Source organism: Pararge aegeria, chromosome 3 (genome assembly GCF_905163445.1).
Source record: "Pararge aegeria chromosome 3, ilParAegt1.1, whole genome shotgun sequence".
Classification (NCBI taxonomy): Eukaryota; Metazoa; Arthropoda; class Insecta; order Lepidoptera; family Nymphalidae; genus Pararge; species Pararge aegeria.
The window spans coordinates 2,475,670-2,497,631 of record NC_053182.1 but is presented as its reverse complement, the minus strand read 5'-3'; the positions used below and the strand labels follow the sequence as shown (position 1 = coordinate 2,497,631).

The following is a 21,962-nucleotide window of genomic DNA, read 5'->3' as shown; positions in this document are numbered from 1 at the left end:
CCCATCTATCGAAGAAGGCTTTAGTGTATATATCATCACGTTAAGACTTATAGGAGCATAGCACCAACGAAGAATGTTCCCAAATCACGGTTTTTTTTCCTTTTGAGGTCTTACGCTACGTGCGCTGCGTAAACGGTGTAAGTTCATCTTTAATAGTTCTAAAAATGTCCGGGCCAGCATATGTCTATCTTTTAAAGCTGACTTTTACGCGAACGAAGTCGCGAGGGACCTCAAGTATATTTATATATTTATTCTACTCTTAATAGTTAGTATTTTTACGAATCTATTCTATGGGTCTTGGTTTCTTTATAAGAATAGTACCGAAAAACCTTTTAATGTACCATAAAGATCACAACAGTTAGATGTAGAAATAAACTACCCAATGTAATCACCGTATCTGGCAACAAATTGTTTTACGTCACACACTTATGTCAGCAACAAATCATAAATAAAACAAAAACGCGTCACTCAAAAACAGCAAAGCTTGAAACTCAAAATATTTCGCTGTACAGATTAAAGTATACATTCTTGTAATAGTGGTTAAATGTGATATACAACAAGCTTTATAAATAATAAAGAAGACGAAGCATTTGATACATGTTATACTAAACACTATGTTACCTTTGGCAACGACAATCGTAAAAACTAAAACGAAAGACTGAAATAAAAAGCGCAAAATATGAAATCATTCCAGTTGTAGAAGAAACTATATAATAACCAAAATTTGACCAGAAAAAAACTGAGAACGTGACGTTTTAAATTTAACCTTTGTGAACGAAAATCGAAAATAAAACGCCAGACGCAACAACAGCCCGCAGTATCTTTGGCAACATCTATTTTATAATTACAACCTTTATGGATTATCTGAGAATCTGGGAGAATAGGATGTTTTACTTAAAATACCTTTGGCAACGACATTGATAATAACAAAAATGTGAGGCAAAATACACATGTAACGTACTATCTCTCGCCACTTACGTTATAGTACATAACGTTTGTAATAAGATATAATTATATTTATCAGTGACATTATATAACATAACGAACTATACAAACGAACTAAAGATCAGAATTGTAGCACACGAGCATGTAGAGACAAAACACCCTGCGCATGTCATCAGCGAATCTGGGAGAACAGGGCGTTTTACATTACGTACCTTTGTCAACGACAATCGTAAAAACAAAAACGCGAGACAAAAAACAACAGCGCATGTAACACACTCTCGTTCGTCACAATGCTGAGTGCGACAAAGGAGTTTCCTCTCTGCGTTGTATTAAAACGGCCATTGTGCTCGGAATCGGACGAAAATGCTCTTCATTACGCTGAAAGCTTGTGTGCCGTGCGACAATGGGAGGGGGGCGCCAGGGGGAGGTAACAAAGACGAAGGAGCCCACCCTTTCGTCCGGAAAATTGAAATGGTAAGACGTTATTTAGGTCATGATTTTATTAAATCTTAATAGATTTTTTTTGGGTGTCTTCGAGGGGCCGTTGAATGGTTTGCATTAGTAATGATGGTTGTGTAAATTTGATTTCTGCTATTTGGAACTAATATTTGTTGTACTGTTTCTTGGGGACAGTTTTAGTATTACATTTTTTTTTAATCGGGCAAATGAATGTGATTGTTATAGTTTTGTGATGTCAAATCTGACCTCTTTTTAGAATTGTCAAAATAAATTTACACATTACTATTAGTGTGTTCAGATCGATCATGAGCATCTCCAGCACCAGAGGAACCGTCAAGCTCAAGCTTGGTTACAGGTTACTTGGTTAGCAACTACTGGTTTATCGTTCTTTCTAATGCTGTTTCTAAAATTTGCATGTATACGTATCTACAAGAAGGTATTATACAGATGGTTAAAGAATATCAAACATCAAGTGGTTAAGCTAAAATTCATTTCTGATTTGTATGGTATAATTGTAAATTGATATATTTTTTAGTTTTTGTTGTATTTTTTAGTGATCAAGTCAGGTATTGTGATTACTATGAAAAAGTGTAACCGAAGAAATGTGCTACAATTCCATGCGACAAGAAAAAATACATGACAGATCTTACTTTCATTTTTCAAGTATTGCGAAGTTTAACTGGACAATAGTTGAAGTGGCAAAGATAATTTTGGTCACGGCTCAATAGACTTAAAATAACATAACGTTATACAGCGTTAAGTTCATTTAATTCTAACTTTAAAAGTATTGTTATAAATTGGATGATGTTGGGAATTTTGCTATTTCCAATACATGCAAACTTGATTGAGTGGCACTTATCTTTAGATTTAATTTGACATCGAATACCTAATAAATAAAAACGCACCATAATAATTCAATTAGAAAGAGTGAAAATGTTAGATCACAAAGGGTTAAATTAATTTATCGCTGAAAGACATTTTTCATCTATATCGCTAGCCACGCCTAAACTCTTATCTCTAAGTGGGTGAAGTAATGATTAAAAAAAAAAACATTACTTATGTTTTTACTACATAAAAAAAACTACAGATTCAAATTGTACTTTGAAAATTCACTCCAGGTATGATTCAATTGCATAGGGAATAGACCTGGCACAAATTATTGATTTGCATCTTGGATTGTAGATAAGTTTTTAATTTCGGCCTTGAATGAATAAAATTCCACTAACTGAAATGCAATTCACGAGCTAAATGAAAGCTGCAAATAAAAAGGTAATTTAAATCCATGGCAGACACCAAAACGATGGCACGTGGAGTACTTACGAGTAGCTAAGTACATAACTCGAAGGTAGGGAGTGGAGGCTTATCACGGCGACGCAGGCTGTCAGGGGCACGCAACAAAAATACTGTTGTTTCCTTGTTGTTGCTGAAAGGGGCGTTTGTGTGCCCTTGTTTAATTACTACAACCTATTGTGGGCCGGCTACATTGGTTGAATGTTGGCCGAATGCTGCATGTTTTGTTGGTGTTTTTAGTTTACAAATATTTTCAGCGTCAGTGAGTTTTCATGTCAGCTGGTATTTCCATTTGAAATGAAATGGCATTTTGGAGAATAGAATCGAATCAATATCTCTGTGCTCACGGCAAGGTACCCAACAGTTTTTTTTTTATGGATTATTCCCGGCAGACATCGACTTGCCCGGTAAAGCACGGCCACTTACCGGATTTAATTGTGTTTTCAAACCAATCAGGGACCAAGTGAAATATAGACACAAATTTCTTCGATTCTTAATATATATTTTTTTTTATTTAGGTATTAAAGTATTTTTTCCACCGTTTAAATATTACCTTGATTTCCAAGGATATTTCAAGACCTAAATTAGCCAAATCATGGATCGATTTGGCTTCCTCTCTCAGGAGGTTTGGGATCCTCTCTCAAGTTTAAGTGAGACTAATGAACAGCAATTCATTATCATAGATATAGATTAAAAATATGACAGAAAGTTGAAAATTAACAATGAATCTCAGTGCAAGCAGTTTAATAATGTCACAGAGCACGTTATTGAGATTAATTATGGACATATAATATGAAGAATAATGTGAAGAAGTAGACATACATTATTCATACATATATCTGATATTAGCTGTCACTTGAAGTGTGACAAAACACTGCATAACTATTCCGACGTTATGCCACGTTTATTAATAAGTTCGAAAATTGATAATATTCATGTAGCCTAGTCAAGTATATCAATACGTATATCAATAATATGTTTGTTACTATAAAATTAAGAACAGAGAATTTTTATTCCAAAAATTAGAACGGTCACGCGGATTACAATTGTTTGAGTTTTTCATAGAAAATTATATCTACATGTTTTTTACAAAGTGGTAGTAGTTCAGGGGTGAGAAAATAAAATAAGCGAACGAAGTCGCGGGCATTTAGTATCTAGTACTACATAACTGTTTTTGTAACTACAACTGATTGTTTGCGGCGGATAGCAAAGGCTAAATTAAAGTAATAGATAAAGCACAAACATATCTTAAAACACTTAAAAGATAAAAATCAGTATGCGAATTACACTTTAACGAAGCACTCCAAACTAATCTAAATCCATCCATCTTTTCTTTGATACCTAAAGAAACGGCGAAGACAAAAAATCTATTATAAATCGATTCGGTATCAGTTACCAAAATAAAAGCTCATTTATTTTGAAAACAGCTCCCGTTCCGACAGCACAAAACACTCATTCTATCAGAACAGTCGCTATAGTGTACTTTTAATAGATTCCTTATACACAATGCTTAGTTATTTGTGTCGGGTACACACTATTCTTTGAGGAAAAAATTAGACATTTGAAAAACGACCACGGGGTTCTTTATACGATTATAAACGGAGTCGCTATTGGACATGCCTTCGCACCGAGCTGGATAATAGCCAATGGCATTAGATACTGAAGCCACCGTGGTTTAATTACTGCATCTGCCGCACAAAAAAGCGGTGCGAGCATTTGAAACAAAAAAGGAGAGGCAAAAAAGAATCGGGAGTAAAAAGTTAGCTATATAAAGGCGGGCGAGGAAAATCGTTGTAAATTGGAATTTGATAGCGACATATGTTATGTGCTACCGCCGAGTGGGGCGTGGATAATTTGGTAAATAGATTAAAAGTTTTTAACGAAGGGAGCGACGATGTATCAAAATTCAAATTTATTGAAAGGTGAAATTTTCGTTCAATTTGATTAATGACCCTTGTTACATACGTAGCGGCGTAAACACCTATGTCAAAGATATGGAACATTTTGAAAAATACTTTTTCCTCAATCAAAACTATTGATGAAAACTAACTAGTATAAGAAATGTTAGTGTGTTTGTTTGTCCCCTAACCTAACCTAATTAAGATGCCAGTCAACTTAATTTTGGGCATGGAATTAGTTGAGAAGACTAAGGTAGATAACTTAGATTAATTTTTGTTCCATGAAATGATTCCTACGGGATTTAAAGAATTAAAAGACCGAACAAACGCGGAAGAAAGACGAGGGCAACAGCTAGTTAATATCACGGGGATTTATGTCTACATATATAATTATATATGATTCAAAGCAGCAAAGATTGTATGTGATACAAGAAGATTAGTAAATTGTATCCAAGAAGAGCGAATAAGTTTCCAATACATGATATAAAATTGTTATAGGGAAGAACAAAGAAAAGATACGATTTAGATAAAGAATTACTGAAGATAAAGATTTTTTTTGTAGTGGTAGTTGACGGACCAAGCACGGTAAGTGAAAAACAATCACATATAAAAAAGGCAACACTAAGCAGGGCATGCAAGAAACTTGTCTTGCAACATACGACCCAGTGTCCATCAACCTAAGACGTGGGTGTTAAGCGCCATGTGCCTGTAATTACACCGGCAAAAACACCCTTCAGACCGGGACACAGAATTGCAACAATGCTGCTAAGCGGCAGAAATAACCGTGGCGGTAATATTTCTACGGACTAGCTCTGTCACAAAAAGCTCTACTAAAACAAAAAACTACAAGTACGAATTACAAATTGCAAGAACAATTAATAGTTTAAACAAAAATTTCAAGAAGTACTACCATCTTAACACTGGGAGTACTGTTAGAATATCTAATACATGTAATCAAGGAGCACGTCTCACCACTTACACGTAAGGGTTGACGCGGTGTCGATAAACGAAAAGCAATTACAAGACTACAATGGCCGCCCCGTCTTAATTAATATTAACTACGCGTACGAGCAACGCCCCTAACAGTTGGCGGGATTGTAGGGAACGTTGTAAATGCAACAGACAGCAGTGAAAACAAACAAGGGACACACGGCTACGATGTGTTCTGAACTATTAGTCAAAATTTGAAGATTATATTGTAGAGAGTGTCAAATCATACAAATCCATACAAAGATCTACAGTTCGATGAATAAAATAAACCAGGCAATTAGCGAGGTAACCAAAACAGAAAGTACGGGAAATAGTACAATAAAATCCAAATTTAACACAAAGTATCACGAAATGATATTATAAGATCATATTTTATAACCCAGTTGAATAAGATCTAAATTGTTTCGGAAAAACATTTATAAAACAACATTCGCAGCTGCATCATAGTCATTTTGTTATGGTATTGATATTTGTGAAGTCACTTTTGACTGATCCTCATATCCAAGGCATTGATTTAATATGTTACTAATTTGTGTTTAAAGAAATCAGAAAAACTTGGAGAAAAATTCTCTAATTTTAACTGCTGAATTTATAAAAAAAGAAGGATAAAATCTATCGTTGTCAGTCTTTTCTTCCAAATGCAAGTACAAGGTAATGTGGACTAAACAACTTGGTACGTTTTTTTACTAAAAATCTTGGTCTCTAATAATTTATGGATTTACTGTGCTGGCCTCACTAACTATGAATTCATTATTCATTTTCATATAATACACAAGTGAGTTAATATTTTTATTAGCAAACTAGATGATCTACATTCGGATTTGTATGACGAAAATGTTCGAAAAACTTTTTCACCGTGTGTAACAGATGTTCTGGTAAAAAGATACGCCAGCATTGTAGTACGATACCTTTGTGGAGCGCATCGACATTTGTCGGGCGACATTTCGATTGGTTTTCGTAAACAAAACGCGTTTTGTGCGTCGATTTATTAATGCCATTAAACAATGAGCGCTACGCAATACACCCGCTCTTGATTATCGACAGGTACCCAACAATGCGCCCTATTGTTTAGCCTGTACACGCTTTGTACAATAATATCTATGACAGCCAGTTGGTCGAACACACGAAACCTACCCTTAACTAGCATTAACTGATTGAACTGGTGTAGTGGCATTAATTTTATGTTGCACAATTCAGTTTTAGCTTCGTTACCCGAGGCCTATTGTGCCACTGAGCAGAGGGCCTCCTCTTATTGGAATGGATTTAGAAATTAGACTAATGATAAACGACTTAGACACCGGGAGGTATCTTAACATCGTTCGAGTCCATGTAGGACTGAAGTGTATCGAAAATGCACCCGTATCTATATCAAAATACCCACCAACCAGTGGCGTTCCTAGGGTTTTGAATTTGAGCAAGCCCAGTTACCTAAAGGACAAATTTAACTCGTCATGATCTCTAAGTCACCATTCTTGTTGTGCTAAATGACAAACCATATCAACAAATCTTTGAAAAACTTACGGTTAGGGTCAGCACGCGAATTATGATAAAGAAGTTCTATGCAATGTTTGCCAAAATTAAAAAGTAATCATAGTGTGTTTCTTTGAGTTCTGCTCTCATTAATTCTTATGACGCCTGGTAATTTATGTCGTAACCAGCCGCGTTCCAACCATTATTTTCATTAGAAAAAGAATATGCAAAAATTTACCTGTTGTTCGCCAATTATTTTTTGATTTCGCCACAGAAACAATTTGAGCTCATATTTTACAATATTTACTATAATTTTTAAGAAAACAAACCAGTAAAATGCACTATTCAACTCAAAAAAACAATAATAAACACCTAACTAACTAGTTACTAATCAATAATAATGAATCTGTCGAGTGTCAACTAGTTGTAACGCAAACAATAACACGCGTGAAGTTGTTTCAATTCGCTCGCTGGTCATCTTCACTAACTTCAAATCGCAATCTGGCATTTGATCTCCATACTAAATTATTAAATTATCTAGATTGTCTCTGCTAAATACATTGAAATTTCTATAAGAGAGAGCAGTAAAATAAAAGCCCCATATAAGCAAATGAGTGTGAGCGAGACAAAGCGGGGCCTCCGATCGCGTACGAAGACACGCGAAGAGCGTGATAGTGATAGTTCGGCGCGGCGCCGCGCCGTTCGGCTGGTTGCTACCACAGAGACTACCTGCCAGAGTAACGTAGTGCTTGCAGTAAAGAAGACAAAGAGTATACACATTATTAAGAAAAAGTTAAAACATTGTTTTTATAACCTCATTGCTATCAAGTTTTAATTATTTTGTTAATTTCATTTCGGAATAGTCGAGAAAAATTTTAAAGAGATATTTATTGTAACGCAAGCCCGGCTTTTCGGCTTGTATGGTAGTACCGCCACTGCCACCAACTAAATACCCAACAATGTCATGAACATTGGCTGTTAATCAAATCGAATTTAAATTGTTTCTTGGAAACTATTTATTAATTAAATAATAATTATAAGCATATTTGTAAAAATCCTAACCAATTAAATAAAATATCTGGTCAATAAGAAATTATAGTTATCAAAAGTTTAATTATTTACCCAGTTTATAAAAATACTGTAACACTAATTATTTCGGTGCTCCAAGCTGGTTGGCGAGTGGTTTAAGATATAAGCCAGCAACGATACATATTTGAAGCATGGTGTAGACTGTGACTTTTACTACAGAAAACTAACTAATATCCATCTGTCATCTTCGTATAATGCATTTTATATACAGAATAACCCCTCATGATAAAAAATAATGTTGATGATAAGGTAGAGATTTTATTAATAGTAAACTCATTAAAAATAATTTGGTCAACGTATTTGGAGTAAACAAATTTAACAAGAGATTGAAAGTAGCTTCTTGCAGCTACGCTAAAGATAAAACAGTTCCAGACTGCTTAAAATTAGGACTTGCGAAATAGGTACGAAAATCAGGTTCGGCCATATTATTTGTTAGGAATAGATGCAAAGATCTAAGAGAAATCAAAAAACTTGAAAATGCAGGAGGCACAGGCTTCCTGGAAAACCCAAGTAAGTGATAGCTCAATACCATTAGTTTTTTAAAAATAAGTAAAAGGTAAACAGAAACACCTTACATTACAGATATTGTATTTAGGACAGAGTTTTTAGCTCAACCCATCCCTCTAGAGAGACGAAACAAGTAATTTCTGCCAACAAACGTCCCCATTCAGCATCCAAAAGACATTGTATGCATAAAACATGCGCTGTTTGAACAGGACAATACAAGCGCTGTCGCCCCAGCTCCGTTCGTTAAAGAAACACAATACCCTCGTTCCAACTACAGTTGGAAAGAGCACAGTGTTTCATAACGCTCAGCGTTTTTCCGAAAAGCTTTTAGCGTGGATAAAATGCTTAGAAACTCTTGCAACTAGGGAATTTGTGTCATTATACTTTATATTGCATTACATTTTTAAGTAATTTGTTACCAATTTGTGGATTTGGATAATAAATATGGTACGTAATGACTATTAGATAATTAAAAAGCGATAAAACATTTTATTTATATAATTTATTCATTAAACAGACACTCTTGTGTCACTTTATTTATTAAAACAGTTTTATTATTGGATAAAAGTATGTTTATTACCGATTAATTATTATATGTTAAGCATATTCATTACCGATATCTATATTAATCTCATTAGATCCGTAGCATATTTTAATAACTATTGATTAATCTGGCATTTATTATCCATCATCTTTATCCTTTTTGCATCCCACAACTGGGCAAAATCCTTTAGTTGAATAAAAAAAACGAACGTATTGGCAGCTTGAGAAAAGTGAAGTTCCAGTTCTTAATTTTGGAGCGGTACGGATACAAATCTCTTTTTATGAAGTCGTATTGATGTTCGTGAAAATGTCTGGCTTTTTCAGTATAATCTATCTCGTATGTTTGTTTGACAATAAGATTACAATAGTAAACAAACACTTGGACGAAATTAAATTACAATTAAAGTTAACAAGCTGATAGCGCATTGGGTAGGAGCTCGACTTCACTTCTTCTTCTTCAGGGGCCGAGTTTGAATCCCAGGACGCACCTGTAACTTTTCGAAGTTATGTGCGTTTTAGGAAATTAATTTATCACTTGCTTCAACGGTGAAGGAAAAGGAGACGCGTGGTCTGCAGGGGCCAGTAATGGGTTGATATGATGATGATGAAAATGAATCTTGAGTTTGTCAGCTACAGAACTTTGTACCGTACCAAACGCAAGGTGTTCTTTAGGTAACTTATTGAAATTAAACTCAAAACTTATTCCTTTTGGCCAAATATTTGCCATATATGAATAGTGAAAGGTTGAAAGACCCAAAAAGTCAACGATATTTACGTAAAAGTCGTCCAGTAACAACTGAGATTAAAAACATGCCATGGGCACAAATAAATATCCCGTGTTTGAGATTAAAAAGAAGGTACAGTTACACGCCCGGTTTTTAGATTTTAGACTATGAAAATTTAGGTATTCCAAACCTCCCGAACCCGGCTACATAAGAGCGGGTAGTGTTAAAAAAGGATAGAAAAATAGAACATGGCGTTGCCTCTCGCCGTCACCGCCAGAATGGCGGCCGCGGTAGGTTTTATTTTTCCATACTCTTCCGGCCGCGTCTCCCCTTTTCTGAACATTTTTAAATTCTCTGTTAGGACTGGATTTTGCTTACTTTTAGTCGTTGATTAATTCGGTGGCCGGTACCCCGCAGCGAGGCTTCTGCCGGTTGATTGCGCGTTCCTTTTTTTACGGTAAGCAATTTTTTTTTACCGCACCGCATTCTGTGCGCACGTTTTGTAGAAGACATTTGTCAATTGTGTACGTCTACAGGTTTACGTTATTATAATCATTTTGTTCGTTGGGGCGAGCAGAATATATTGTCAAATTAAGCTGTGGGACAGCATTGAAGGTCAGTTTTTAATGTGTTGTTGAACTCTAGCTTAGAAATGACAATAAGGCGCATTTTTAGTACTTATTTGAATTCATTGTTATCTTACTAATATGAAAAAGATGGATGAATGGTTTTTTACTCTCTCACGCAAAAACTACTGAAAAATTTGACCGAATTTTGGAATGGAGATAGATTATACACTGGATACACGAAGGCTTTTATCCCGGGAAAATGTATGGTTCATGAAAAACCAAACAAACAGAGTACGAAGCCGCGGGCAACAGCTGGTTTGATATAAAATTCTTTACCATGATTACCCTAATTTATTTCCTTCATTCGGGAACACACCTACAGTATCAGATGGTATTATTTTAAATTTCATATAAAACTTTGCTACTATTACTATTATTATATTTAGCTAATAGTTTCAAATGCCTAATTTTCATTCAATGTTTATGGAAAACTTTTTCTTGATTACATGACTCCGTTTTAACACTTTTGTAATAACATCATTTGCTGTGTTCTGTAATATTCACAGGTTTTGCAATCTGTTATTTGAACGTGAGTATTTTTATTTGTTGCGAACTTTTTAAATAGTACAAGATTTTGGGGAATCCATAAAAACCAGAGAACGACCGCTATTATTTATGTCCAGTTTTAATACAAAAACCTAAAGTATGTGAAAGTAAAAGCTGCACAAAGCTATACATATTATTGGGTAAAATTTAAGAGCCATAAGTGATAAAGAGCATTAACTTTTAATACTAGGAAAATAAAATACATGCGAACTTCAGTGTAGGCAGAAAATTTATTTTTATGATATTAAGATGTACTTACTAATGAATGTATGTATATAAATAGAATAAACTTTTGGCCATGTCTGGGATCTACATCTTAACTATCGTCGTTTACATATTCCACTATTGTTTAAATGGATTGAATTGATGATATTCTAAGAGCCTTCTCGTGACAAAGGTGAGATGTAAATGATCAATTTGCAATGTAAATGAAACCTCCATGTCTATAGGGTTAGCAACTTTTTATAAAATTTAAGTTGCCTTTAAATTAAAAAAATACTTAAGATAAAAAATATCGTTTTCCAATAGATTGTGTGTAAAATGGCTTTGTTAGGTAATTTTTTTTTTTTGAGCTTCTGTCATGTGCTAACTGTTTGAAGTTGTAACTTATGATTTGATATAGTTGTAAGTTAATAAGTTTTTAATTTAAAAAGTTGTTTGTTGTTTGTTTGTTTTTCTATTAAGCCTGAGAGTCTGAAAATTATTGCCTGTTTATTAAGGGATGCTATTTTTTTTTTTTATTGCAGATTAGTGAAACAGCAACACAGCTAGATTAAGCTGAACGCCATTACGGCTGAACGGATCTGGATAAAATTTAGCACAGAGATAGGGCAGGAACAGCACATGGGCTGGTTTTGATCCCAGATTTTTTTTTTATTTATTATAGTTAGGGGTCAAGTAAATAACATAGGTATACGCGGTAAACAACTATTCAGTCATAATAAATTGACGGTTTATTGAGAATTTTATAATAATTATAATATATGAGTAATATTTGACAACCCTATATCTACCATCACCAAGGAAACAAGCAGTAGTTAATATTGGCAAATTAAATTCAGCCAATTTATGAATACGCTCGACTCTAAAAGGATCAATTGAAGATTCTGAATAGGATTTCGGTATTGGAAACTGATACTCTATATTTAGCTCTAAAACTAAATCAGACCAGCCTATATAAAGTTAACTAACTGCGAATCGCAGCGGTCCTCGGTTCGATTCCTGTGTCTGATTAAAACCTGATGGGATTTCAGATAAACAATCGGATTTTTGGTCAAGAATCCTCTGAGAGCCCGTTATTGTGACTAACATGTAATTTGTGATAAAAGCCATCGTGAAAGCCCGCAAACTCCTAAAATTATATAACTGAGAATCGATTGTCATAGAATACCTTGTTTGCAATGTCTTCTGATTGGCTCAACGTACGTATATTGATTATTTATATTTTAAGGGTGTATCATATATAAATAAAGTCGTCCCTACGTGATCAAATCAGAAATGAGGAGATCCGTAGAAGAACTAGAGTTACCGACATAGCTCAGAGAGTCGCAAAGCTGAAGTGGAAATAGTTGGGGCACATAGCTCGGAGAGCCGATCGACGTTGGGGTTCCAAGATGCAGGAATGCGACCCCGCTCTGGTAGACGCAGCATTGTTCGGCCCCCAATAAGGTGGACAGACGACATCAAACGAGTCGCTGGGAGCCGCTGGACACAAGCGGCCCGCGACCGTGGAGTTTGGAACTCCCAACAAAAGACACATGTCCAGCAGTGGGTTTCAATCGGTTGGAGTTATGATGATGATGATGAAATAGAGTCGCAAGGTAAACGAAAAGATAAAAATTTTAAGTTGTTATCTAACTTAGTCTACGTAGGTGTTTGCCTTGAACGTAAGCTTTGATAAAAAGAGCAAATAAAATGATTTGCGAAATAAAGTGAAGGATTTTAAAATACTACTTACTATATGTAAGTATCTATAAAAGTGAAGTCTGTATGTTGAAAACGCTAGTTTAAATAACTACCAGATCTTACAGGGAAAGCGAATTTTTTCAGGAGGCTATACGCAGCAAATAAATTGCCGGTTTTAATAGTATAATTATATTTCTGAAAGCGTAAGTGAGAAATGAATGCCGTATGATGACGGCAGATCAGAAAACAGTTGTCACCTCTTCCTTCGGGTGTCGTACGAGGCGACTTAGATAATATAACCGAGGATCTGAAAAACAGTCATGCTCATCACTCAAACATTTTCAAGTTGTGGGAATCGAACCCACGGCCTTGGACTGAGAAAGAAGGGTCGCTGCCCACTGCGCCGATTGGCCGTCCAAAACCGTAGTTGGGTTTTCATGATGGACAAAATTCTGAAAATGTAAAATCCCAAATTCTCCATGCTAAAGATCAACCCGTGATGTTGAGTATATGCTTTTATAATATGATTCCCAAGGTAATTTTGGACCTGCCAATGCATAAGTTTAAACAATGTGTTAAAACACATTTAATAAATCGTGGTTACTATACGATTGATGAATTTCTTAACGACAAGGCTGCTTGGAAGCAGGCTCCGCATCATCTCTCACAAAATATAAAATTTATTATATATAAGTATATTTTCATTGTAAACTGTAAAATGATGTTGAAAAAGAGCAATCTGCTGAGTTTCTTGCCGGCTCTTCTCAGTGGAATCTGCCTTCCGAGCCGGTGGAAGAGTCACTACAGACAGACTTGACGTTTCAAAAGTGCTTATAAGCTACTTGAAATAAATTAATTTTGATTTTTTTTTAATTTTTTATTTTTTTGATGACCACCGACTTTAAAGGCAATTAAGCTGACCACTCGTCAAAAAGTTACTGTTACTTACCTAATCGTTTTGATATCTCCGAGTTGTGCATTTTCGGGTTGTCCTGCGCAATTTTCCGCCTCTGCAGCCTTGACCACACCATGAAAGCGTTCATAGGTCTCTTTATGTGCTCCTCTTGGGATTTCTTCTGGTGGCACTGTCCGTTCATCGCGGAGATGGCGCCCATCGTGCCAATGGCGCCCATGGCTGACATGTGGCCCATGGGGAAGTGGGCCATCGTGCCACCGTAGCCGGACCGCTCGCACATGGCACCAGCGGCACTGAAAAAAAAAAAAAAAAACTGTTAACACATATTTTATTACAAACTAAAATATAATACAAGGGTCTGTATTTGGCATTTTAACCTCCGCACTTTGGACAGCACGCTAAGCCAACAAATTTTTTATTAAAAACTAGAATAAAGTACTAAGTGTAACTAAACCAACTGGTTCCTAACAAAGATCTCACCGTAAGGTTTCATAATTTGTTAAATAATACTGGCACATGATCATCCAGAGGCTAAGACCCCAACCTTGTTGTCCCATAATAACTCAAGACTTTTGGAGCGTCAGAAGCAACGAGTTCACAAGACTAGATTTCCTTAAATGGCATAAAAATAGTATCTCCATCACCTCATAATCAACTTCATCTCCCTACTCCAGCATTCATATCTCCGTTAAAAGGCATAGTGGATTCACTATGTCTAAGTCCTTACTTTAACTTTGTTATCTCTTATCGGCTGGTATAATCTTGATGCAGTCTAAAATGTTAGCGGGTTAACCTAGGGGTCCGGCAGGTACATTATGGGCATAATTTAGGGGTGGTCAAGAATTTAATATTCACCTACATCCTATTTCATTATCTACCTCGTATACCATCATTCAAAATAATTAAAAAATATTGAATATACCATCTTCATATACCTACATGGCTTTATCATTGTTACAGCACCCCCCAATATAGCACCACGTGCACCTTAACAATTGCAACTTTTAATACTTGAGCGACAATTACTGTGATCATAAAAGTGGAAAATATTAATATCATACGCATTATAAAGAGGGCTCTTCACAAATTGGCTGCTTATGACACGGGGATAGGGTGACCATAAAACGGAAGAAAGATCATTAGGTAGGTAAATGATACGATCGTTCAATTGGTCGTTTCTTATGCCAGTCCGACTTCAATATTCATGTGCGAAGGAGATGTTCCGAAAATTCTCTGGCTAGGTATTTGTATATAAAGTACCTTTAAGTTACTGCATTGTTTTCTGATGTTACTCGTATATGTTATATAATATGTATAACCGATGCTTAGTTAAGTTAGGTAGGAGAATGAATCTTTGTATCCTCTAACATCTGACATTCAAATTTAAAAGCTACATAACATGCACTTGACAATTAAATTCTGAGCCTCGGAGTTATTTTTTTAAATATTTTTTTGACATTTTAGCACAAAATCGCATTGCTGACATAGCTCTGTTATTAGCGGACAATCAATGGGGATATTTAGCTTGAAGGTTGGGTCCAAATTTGCTGGAATGACAACCCCAACGTTAGTAAACGGTAACGTTGGTAGGTTGAGAGATGTTCAAAAAAAAATCAAAATTCATTTAATTATGATCAGATTACATTGGATCAATAACAATAGAGGCGATGGCGTCAGGAAAAGTTTAAAACTGCGTTCCAGCCGCCACGCCCACCTCCAAAACTGAAGCTATGATTATATTATGTTCCAAACCAAGTTGTTGTATGAATAAAGTGTACAGTTAGTTCAGCACGCAAGAAACTGAAATTGACAGATGTTAAGAGAGCAACCTTGGACATAAACTCTGTGGAGTCCAGCAGTAAATGCCCATCGGTTGAAACAACGACGAGGACGACGACGACAACGTTTCATAACATTATTAATGTGTCCTCAAGTTCACTAACAGATGGTTATCGTACACGGTAAGAAGACTTGTTTGTGATTGGTCCAATTCCCCTTTTAATGACTTACCTGCTGAAGAGTCTTATTCTAATTCCTTTAAGTAAGCCCCGAGTCCTGAGATTTTGGGTTTGGGGACATTAAAGTGTAACCTAATTGAGCAAAAAGGGCAATTTATACTTCTGTTATACATTTGTTAACGTAAACTTAAACTAGAGACCCGCGCGTCTTCGTCCGCGAATGAGCCGACTTAAAAAAATATTCGTATGTTGTCGCGGACTGTTTATAGAACTTTAAAAAGAAACAACAATTCCGAACATTGCGATATACTAACACGTTTGCCGTATCTTTAAACGAGCAATTCTTGTATATATAATATAATTGGAATCTCGAAATCGGCTCCAACGATTTTCATGAAATTTATTATACAGGGGATTTCGAGGGCGATAAAACGATCTAGGATTCATTTTTAGAAAATTTAATTTTTTCGTGTTTTTCGTTAATAACCGATTTGGTGCAGACGAAGTTGGTCAGCTAGTTAATATTAATTCTAGCATTAAGAAATTTATCAATTGTTTAGTTACCTCGATGTATTTGCTACGGTTGATTGGCGCAGTGGACAGCGACATTTATCCGCGTTTATGACGGTTTGTTTTACAAATCCCATTAGAACTTTTTCTGGGCTAAAAATGTCTAAATGTTACTGTCCGTACTTTCAACTAATTCTAATAATAATAATATAGCTGAGACACTAAAGTGTACACAGATAATAATAATAAATATTTTAATTAACCACAATAAATTACAATATACAAACAGAGAGAAAAAAAACAAATACAATAATTATGGGGTCACCTACCTAGCTCAGTACCAAGGCAGTAAGTAGCTGCCAAGAAATACTGTAACGCTGATTTTCAGTAGGGATCCAGGGTCACGGATTTTCACCAACAGTCAGCGACTTGGTCTGACGTAATGTTTGTATACTCAATGGGTAAGTTAATGATAAATAACAAGTTTTTTAGTTTTTTTTAGTACTACAAGTTAGCCCTTGCCTGCAATCTCACGTGGTGGTAAGTGATGATGCAATCTAAGATGGTAGCGGGCGAACCTGTTCCCTAGTATGATAGTCTCCCTAATCCATTTCTACGCGACATCGCATTGGAACACTAAATCGCTTAGCGGCACGTCTTTGTCGGTACGGTAACCAGGCACGGCCACCAAACCAAAAAACACTACGTCCTTATAACTTAGCAAAGTTAATTGGTTGCTGAGTTAGGGCGTGAAAGACATACAAACAATCAAACACACTTTCGCATTTATAATGTAAGTATGTATTTCGTTTACTTACCCTTATTGCACATCAAACTTGAAACCTCTAATCAAAATACGTTTTCCCACTAAAACCTATTTCAAGTCAATGTGGATTTTAACGGTAACTAAACATACTTAATAATATAATCCTTATTGATTGCTCGTTCGAGCTAAATTGAAAACCCTAGCGGAACTCTCTCTACAAATTACAAGTAGGTACAAATTGGCGTTTTCAGAAATTAACTTACCTTCACTGAAGACAATAGGAATTTCACTCGCAACGATACATTCTTTATCAAGATAACAAGAAATCTAAATATTTTTTAATGTATTTAGATTTCTTGATAAATATCCAGTGAACAATGGTAAATTTTAAGTTTTGGAGGTGGGCGTGATCACTGTTACGCAGTTTCATACTTTTACAGTGATCATCGTTTCATTCATTAGTGGTTAAGTTATGTTATTGTTCACAAATAAATAAATAAATAAAACTTTAGATAGCTCCTAGGTAGGAATCTTAAAAATTAAGTAGCATGAGATACATATAAGTACTTACTTGTTTTTCAATACAGACAAACATATTATCATCATCTTCATATCAACCCATTACCGGTCTCCTCCCACAATATGAAGGGGTTAAGGCCTTAGTCCACCACGCTGGCCCAGTGCGAATAGGTGGACTCCACACACCTTTGAGACATTACGCAGAACTCTTAGGCATGCAGGTTTCGTCACAATGTTTTCCTTCGCCGTTGAAGCAAGTGATATTTTAATTGCTTAAAACGCACATAACTTAGGAAAGTTAGAGGTGCGTGCTGGGATTCAAACTCGGCCCCCGAAAATGATGTCGAAGTCCTACCAACTGGGCTATCACCGCTACAATAACATATAATCCATACTCAAATTATAAACGTTAATGTTTTGACGTGACAACGTCTTATAAATTGGTTTGCCGGGTGACACTTCAAGAAACTGCGTTACGCTCCGCTCACGTTATGCGCTCACAATGAGAGCGAGTGAGAGGCACGCGTCCCTTCCACTCGGGCATGGTTAGCCCGCCTAAGAGCGAGAGAGACAGACATAAAAAGTGAAAGGCACGCGTCCCTTTGTAGTAAACGCTGTTTCATTGTACGCAAATGTATTGCAAGTTATTGTATGTATATTTGTATATAAATACGTATGTATGTGTAAAGGTAAAAATAAAATTTTGTTAATATGAAATTCAGTGCGAGATTCTTTGTATAAATTAATGTTTTAAATATAATTCTTTGTATAAATAAATGTTTTAAATTGTTACTATTATTTCATCCTTCTTCCTACTATACGAATGAATATTCACATTAAAATTATTTTACCACTCAAAGTCGTTGTCACGTAAAACTTTCGCCCGTATACCGACTTTACAGGCAACCAATTTTTTTTTTTTGTTATCACTATCTCACATTGTCAATTAAAATTATTAGAAGAGCAACCTGATTAGAGCAATAATTCATATCGAAGCTTTTTTATCGATTACATAGTCCTTTATAGTATAAACTGAAAAAGGATTTATCAATTTGTCAGTGAGCAATGGAAAATGAAAATAAATCTTAAGGCCACATGGCATTCCAACGCGTATCTATAATACTTCATAAACTAACCGTGAGTTTTAAAATAAACATTGCACTATATGAAGAAAAAGATTTAAAACATCTCACTGACACCACCAAGCCTAATGCAGTCGAATTTCCTATTTCCTATTCGTTCGTCTAGCGGGCAATGGAGAGAGCTATAGCTAGGCGTATCTCTATGTGATCAAATCAGAAATGAGGAGATCCGTAAAAGAACTAGAGTTACTGACATAGCTCAGCGAGTCGCGAAGCTAAAGTGGCGGGGCACATAGCTCGGAGAACCGCTGGATTTTGGGGTCTTAAGGTGCTGGAATGGCGACCCCGCACCGGTAAACGCAGCGTCGGTCGGCCCCCAACGAGGTGGACAGATGACATCAGGCGAGTCGCTGGGAGCCGCTGGAGGCAAGCGGCCCGGGACCGTGTATTGTGGAACTCCCTACAAAAGACTTATGTCCAGCAGTGGACGTCGATTGGTTGACATGATGACGATGATGAATAGACAAATCAAGATGAAAAACCCAGAAACATTTTATTTCGACATCATAACCATTTATATATATATATATATATATATATATATATATATATATTTATTTATATATTTGTATAATTTTAAATTTTATTTATTGCACCACCTACCTCTTTTCTATGTTTTTCCCTTTTACGCCATTGGTTGCCTGGAAGAAATCGCTATGTAGCGATAAGGCCACCAAATTGTACTCTCTTGATATGTATTTATATGTACCTACTTTTTTTTCTTTGGTGTACAATAAAAGTGTATTCATTTATTCATTCATTCATTGACTTAATAGTTACGATTAAACAAAAAAATCCGTAACCATTTTATAAATTCAAAAGATTATACGTACTCCAATTACTGGAAAGGGTCTTTCACGTAAGTCCCAGTGTTCCCCTTTCTTATTAGACTTAATCATGGATTAACAAACAGCCCGTCAGCTTTTTTGTAACGTTTCACGTACCACATATTTCCGCTCTTGTTCGACTCCCCGTCTTACTTTTCCGAGAATAATGTATTTGGGTCAAAAAGGCCCTGTTTGTCCACGGAATATGTCAATATTTGTCACCTGCCTCCGACTGCGCGATTTCGTTTCTTAACTCTACTTTTTTTGGAATATGAACTAGTATACGAAACGCATTTATGTTCAGCGGATTCCGTAGCTTTGTTGCATGTAATGTGATACAATTTTTAATAAATTTAAATTAATGTTTTAGCACAGGTGGACAGACGACATCCAACGATTCGGGGGGAGCCGCTGGAAACGAGCGGCCCAGAATCGTGGAATTTGGAAAGCCAGCAGCGGACGGCAATCGGTTGAAGTAATGATGATGATGATGGAGAATGTTATAGCAATAACTAGTTAACAACGGATTCACTTTAATTTTTTTATGGCTATAAGCTAAATGAATATACTATATCTAGTTTTATTTAGGACGTCACTGTATATAAAACGTTTGTGACAAGACCTCATTGCTATTGAATAACCTAAATAATGATAATAATTTTCTTTATTTAAATTTGATATAAATTTTTAATGTTTTTCCAAAAATATCTATCACTATTTACTCGTAGTAGAAATTAAGTAATTATTTTAAAATAGTTTTTCAAAATATTATTAGTCCGTTTTAGTGTCAACATTTAAACGGGATCTGAGCCGTATAAAAGTACAATCATTACTTTATTGGTCATTCACAAAAAATATAGGTAATCTGCTCGAATGTAGAACAACTTTTTTACGAGACAATTTTTCCATAATTTGACACGTGATGGTTCCATTGAAAGCAGAACCCTAACAACTAACAAAACTGTGATAATCATTCTCAAAGGCTTCTCTAATTCGACAGTTCGCTCCACAAGAAACAAGGCACGTAACGATTTCACAGTAGTCCGTGAACTTCTGTTCAAATACTTAAAATTTTGTGACGCAACTACATAAAATACAACTAAACCAAAATTTGTACATTTTGTACCAATTTATCAATCTGTCTTCATCTATTCTTCTAGCCATCATAGGCTTTATTTATATTTCTTTTTAAATTCGAAACGCTTATACATAAACGCCTGAAAAAAAATGCGTCAATTTTCCTTCTAACTCTGTTCGTATTACAAAAAACTCACAGTTTCAATCTTACCCAAGCAGTAGTAACATAATAAATGTAGCCAAAAATGTTGGCTAGTCTCCGATAAAAATGGATACGAAACTAAAAAACATAGCGCTCATATCCTCTTTGCTAAAACCAAGTTGAAAGCGCCACTACTACAGACGAGTCTCATGTACTTAATATTGGTACATATACTCTCTGGACACGAAGCTCTATTAATAATATTATAGTTAGTCACTACTTCTACTTCACACTGTGTTAGATCTGCGACTAACTTTCAGGAAGTTTTGGCTTCATTCGGAAAAATCGCTCTCATCGCATGCACCAATGGCTAATATAGAACTTATCTGTATTACTTGAGATATAACTGTAAAAAACTCTCACTTATTAATCACTTATGATTACTTGAACTGTTATATTGTTCAAGTTATCAAACGGGATAATTTATCCAGTGGCGTAAATACTAGCTCCTTCCCGCGACACCGTCTGCGTGGACAGAATTGGATCTAAAGCTTCGCTCGTGAATTATTTTTAATCTTACCACGGGAACTATTTGAGAGATCGGTATAGAAAATACATTTCCTTTTCTTAGGTAGCATACATACCAAATTGTACAGCTGTCTGCCCGCGGCTTAGCTCGTAAACAATTTTCAATTTTACTACTTAAGGAATGGTGATAAAAGGTAGCCTATGTTCTTTTCTATGTCAAAGGCTACGTGCATGCCAAATTCCATCCAAATCCGTTCAGCCGTTTTTGCGTAATTCAGTAACAAACATTCACAGTTTCAGATTTATGATATTAGTAGGATGGAGGTATTCCTATTCAAAAGTTTTTATCACCTATATTGGATAAGAGCTTATCCATTTAATACCTAGCTTTCGACTGTTAGTTACATAAATAAACTGTGTTGGTTTTAAGCATATGGAATGTTACGTTTTTGAAACTATTTGGAATCGGCAATTTTTTGAACGTTCGAGGTAACTTATGGACATTTAGAAAAGTTTCATAAATGCAGTGGGCATTATACCAAATTTTTGGTGTTATGGGTACAAGGCTCTCCTCTTTAACT

At 35.5% G+C, this 21,962-nt stretch overlaps 1 protein-coding gene across 1 annotated transcript in view; it reads right to left on the bottom strand.

Moving 5' to 3' along the window:
• The window catches only part of LOC120637106 (transcription factor SOX-21-like), a 76,312-nt gene that overhangs the window by 46,938 nt on the left and 7,412 nt on the right, over positions 1-21,962 (bottom strand). The window contains exon 2 of the mRNA XM_039908755.1: positions 13,946-14,205. Coding sequence (XP_039764689.1) covers positions 13,946-14,205 — 260 coding nt within the window. The remainder of the gene's footprint in view (positions 1-13,945; positions 14,206-21,962) is intronic.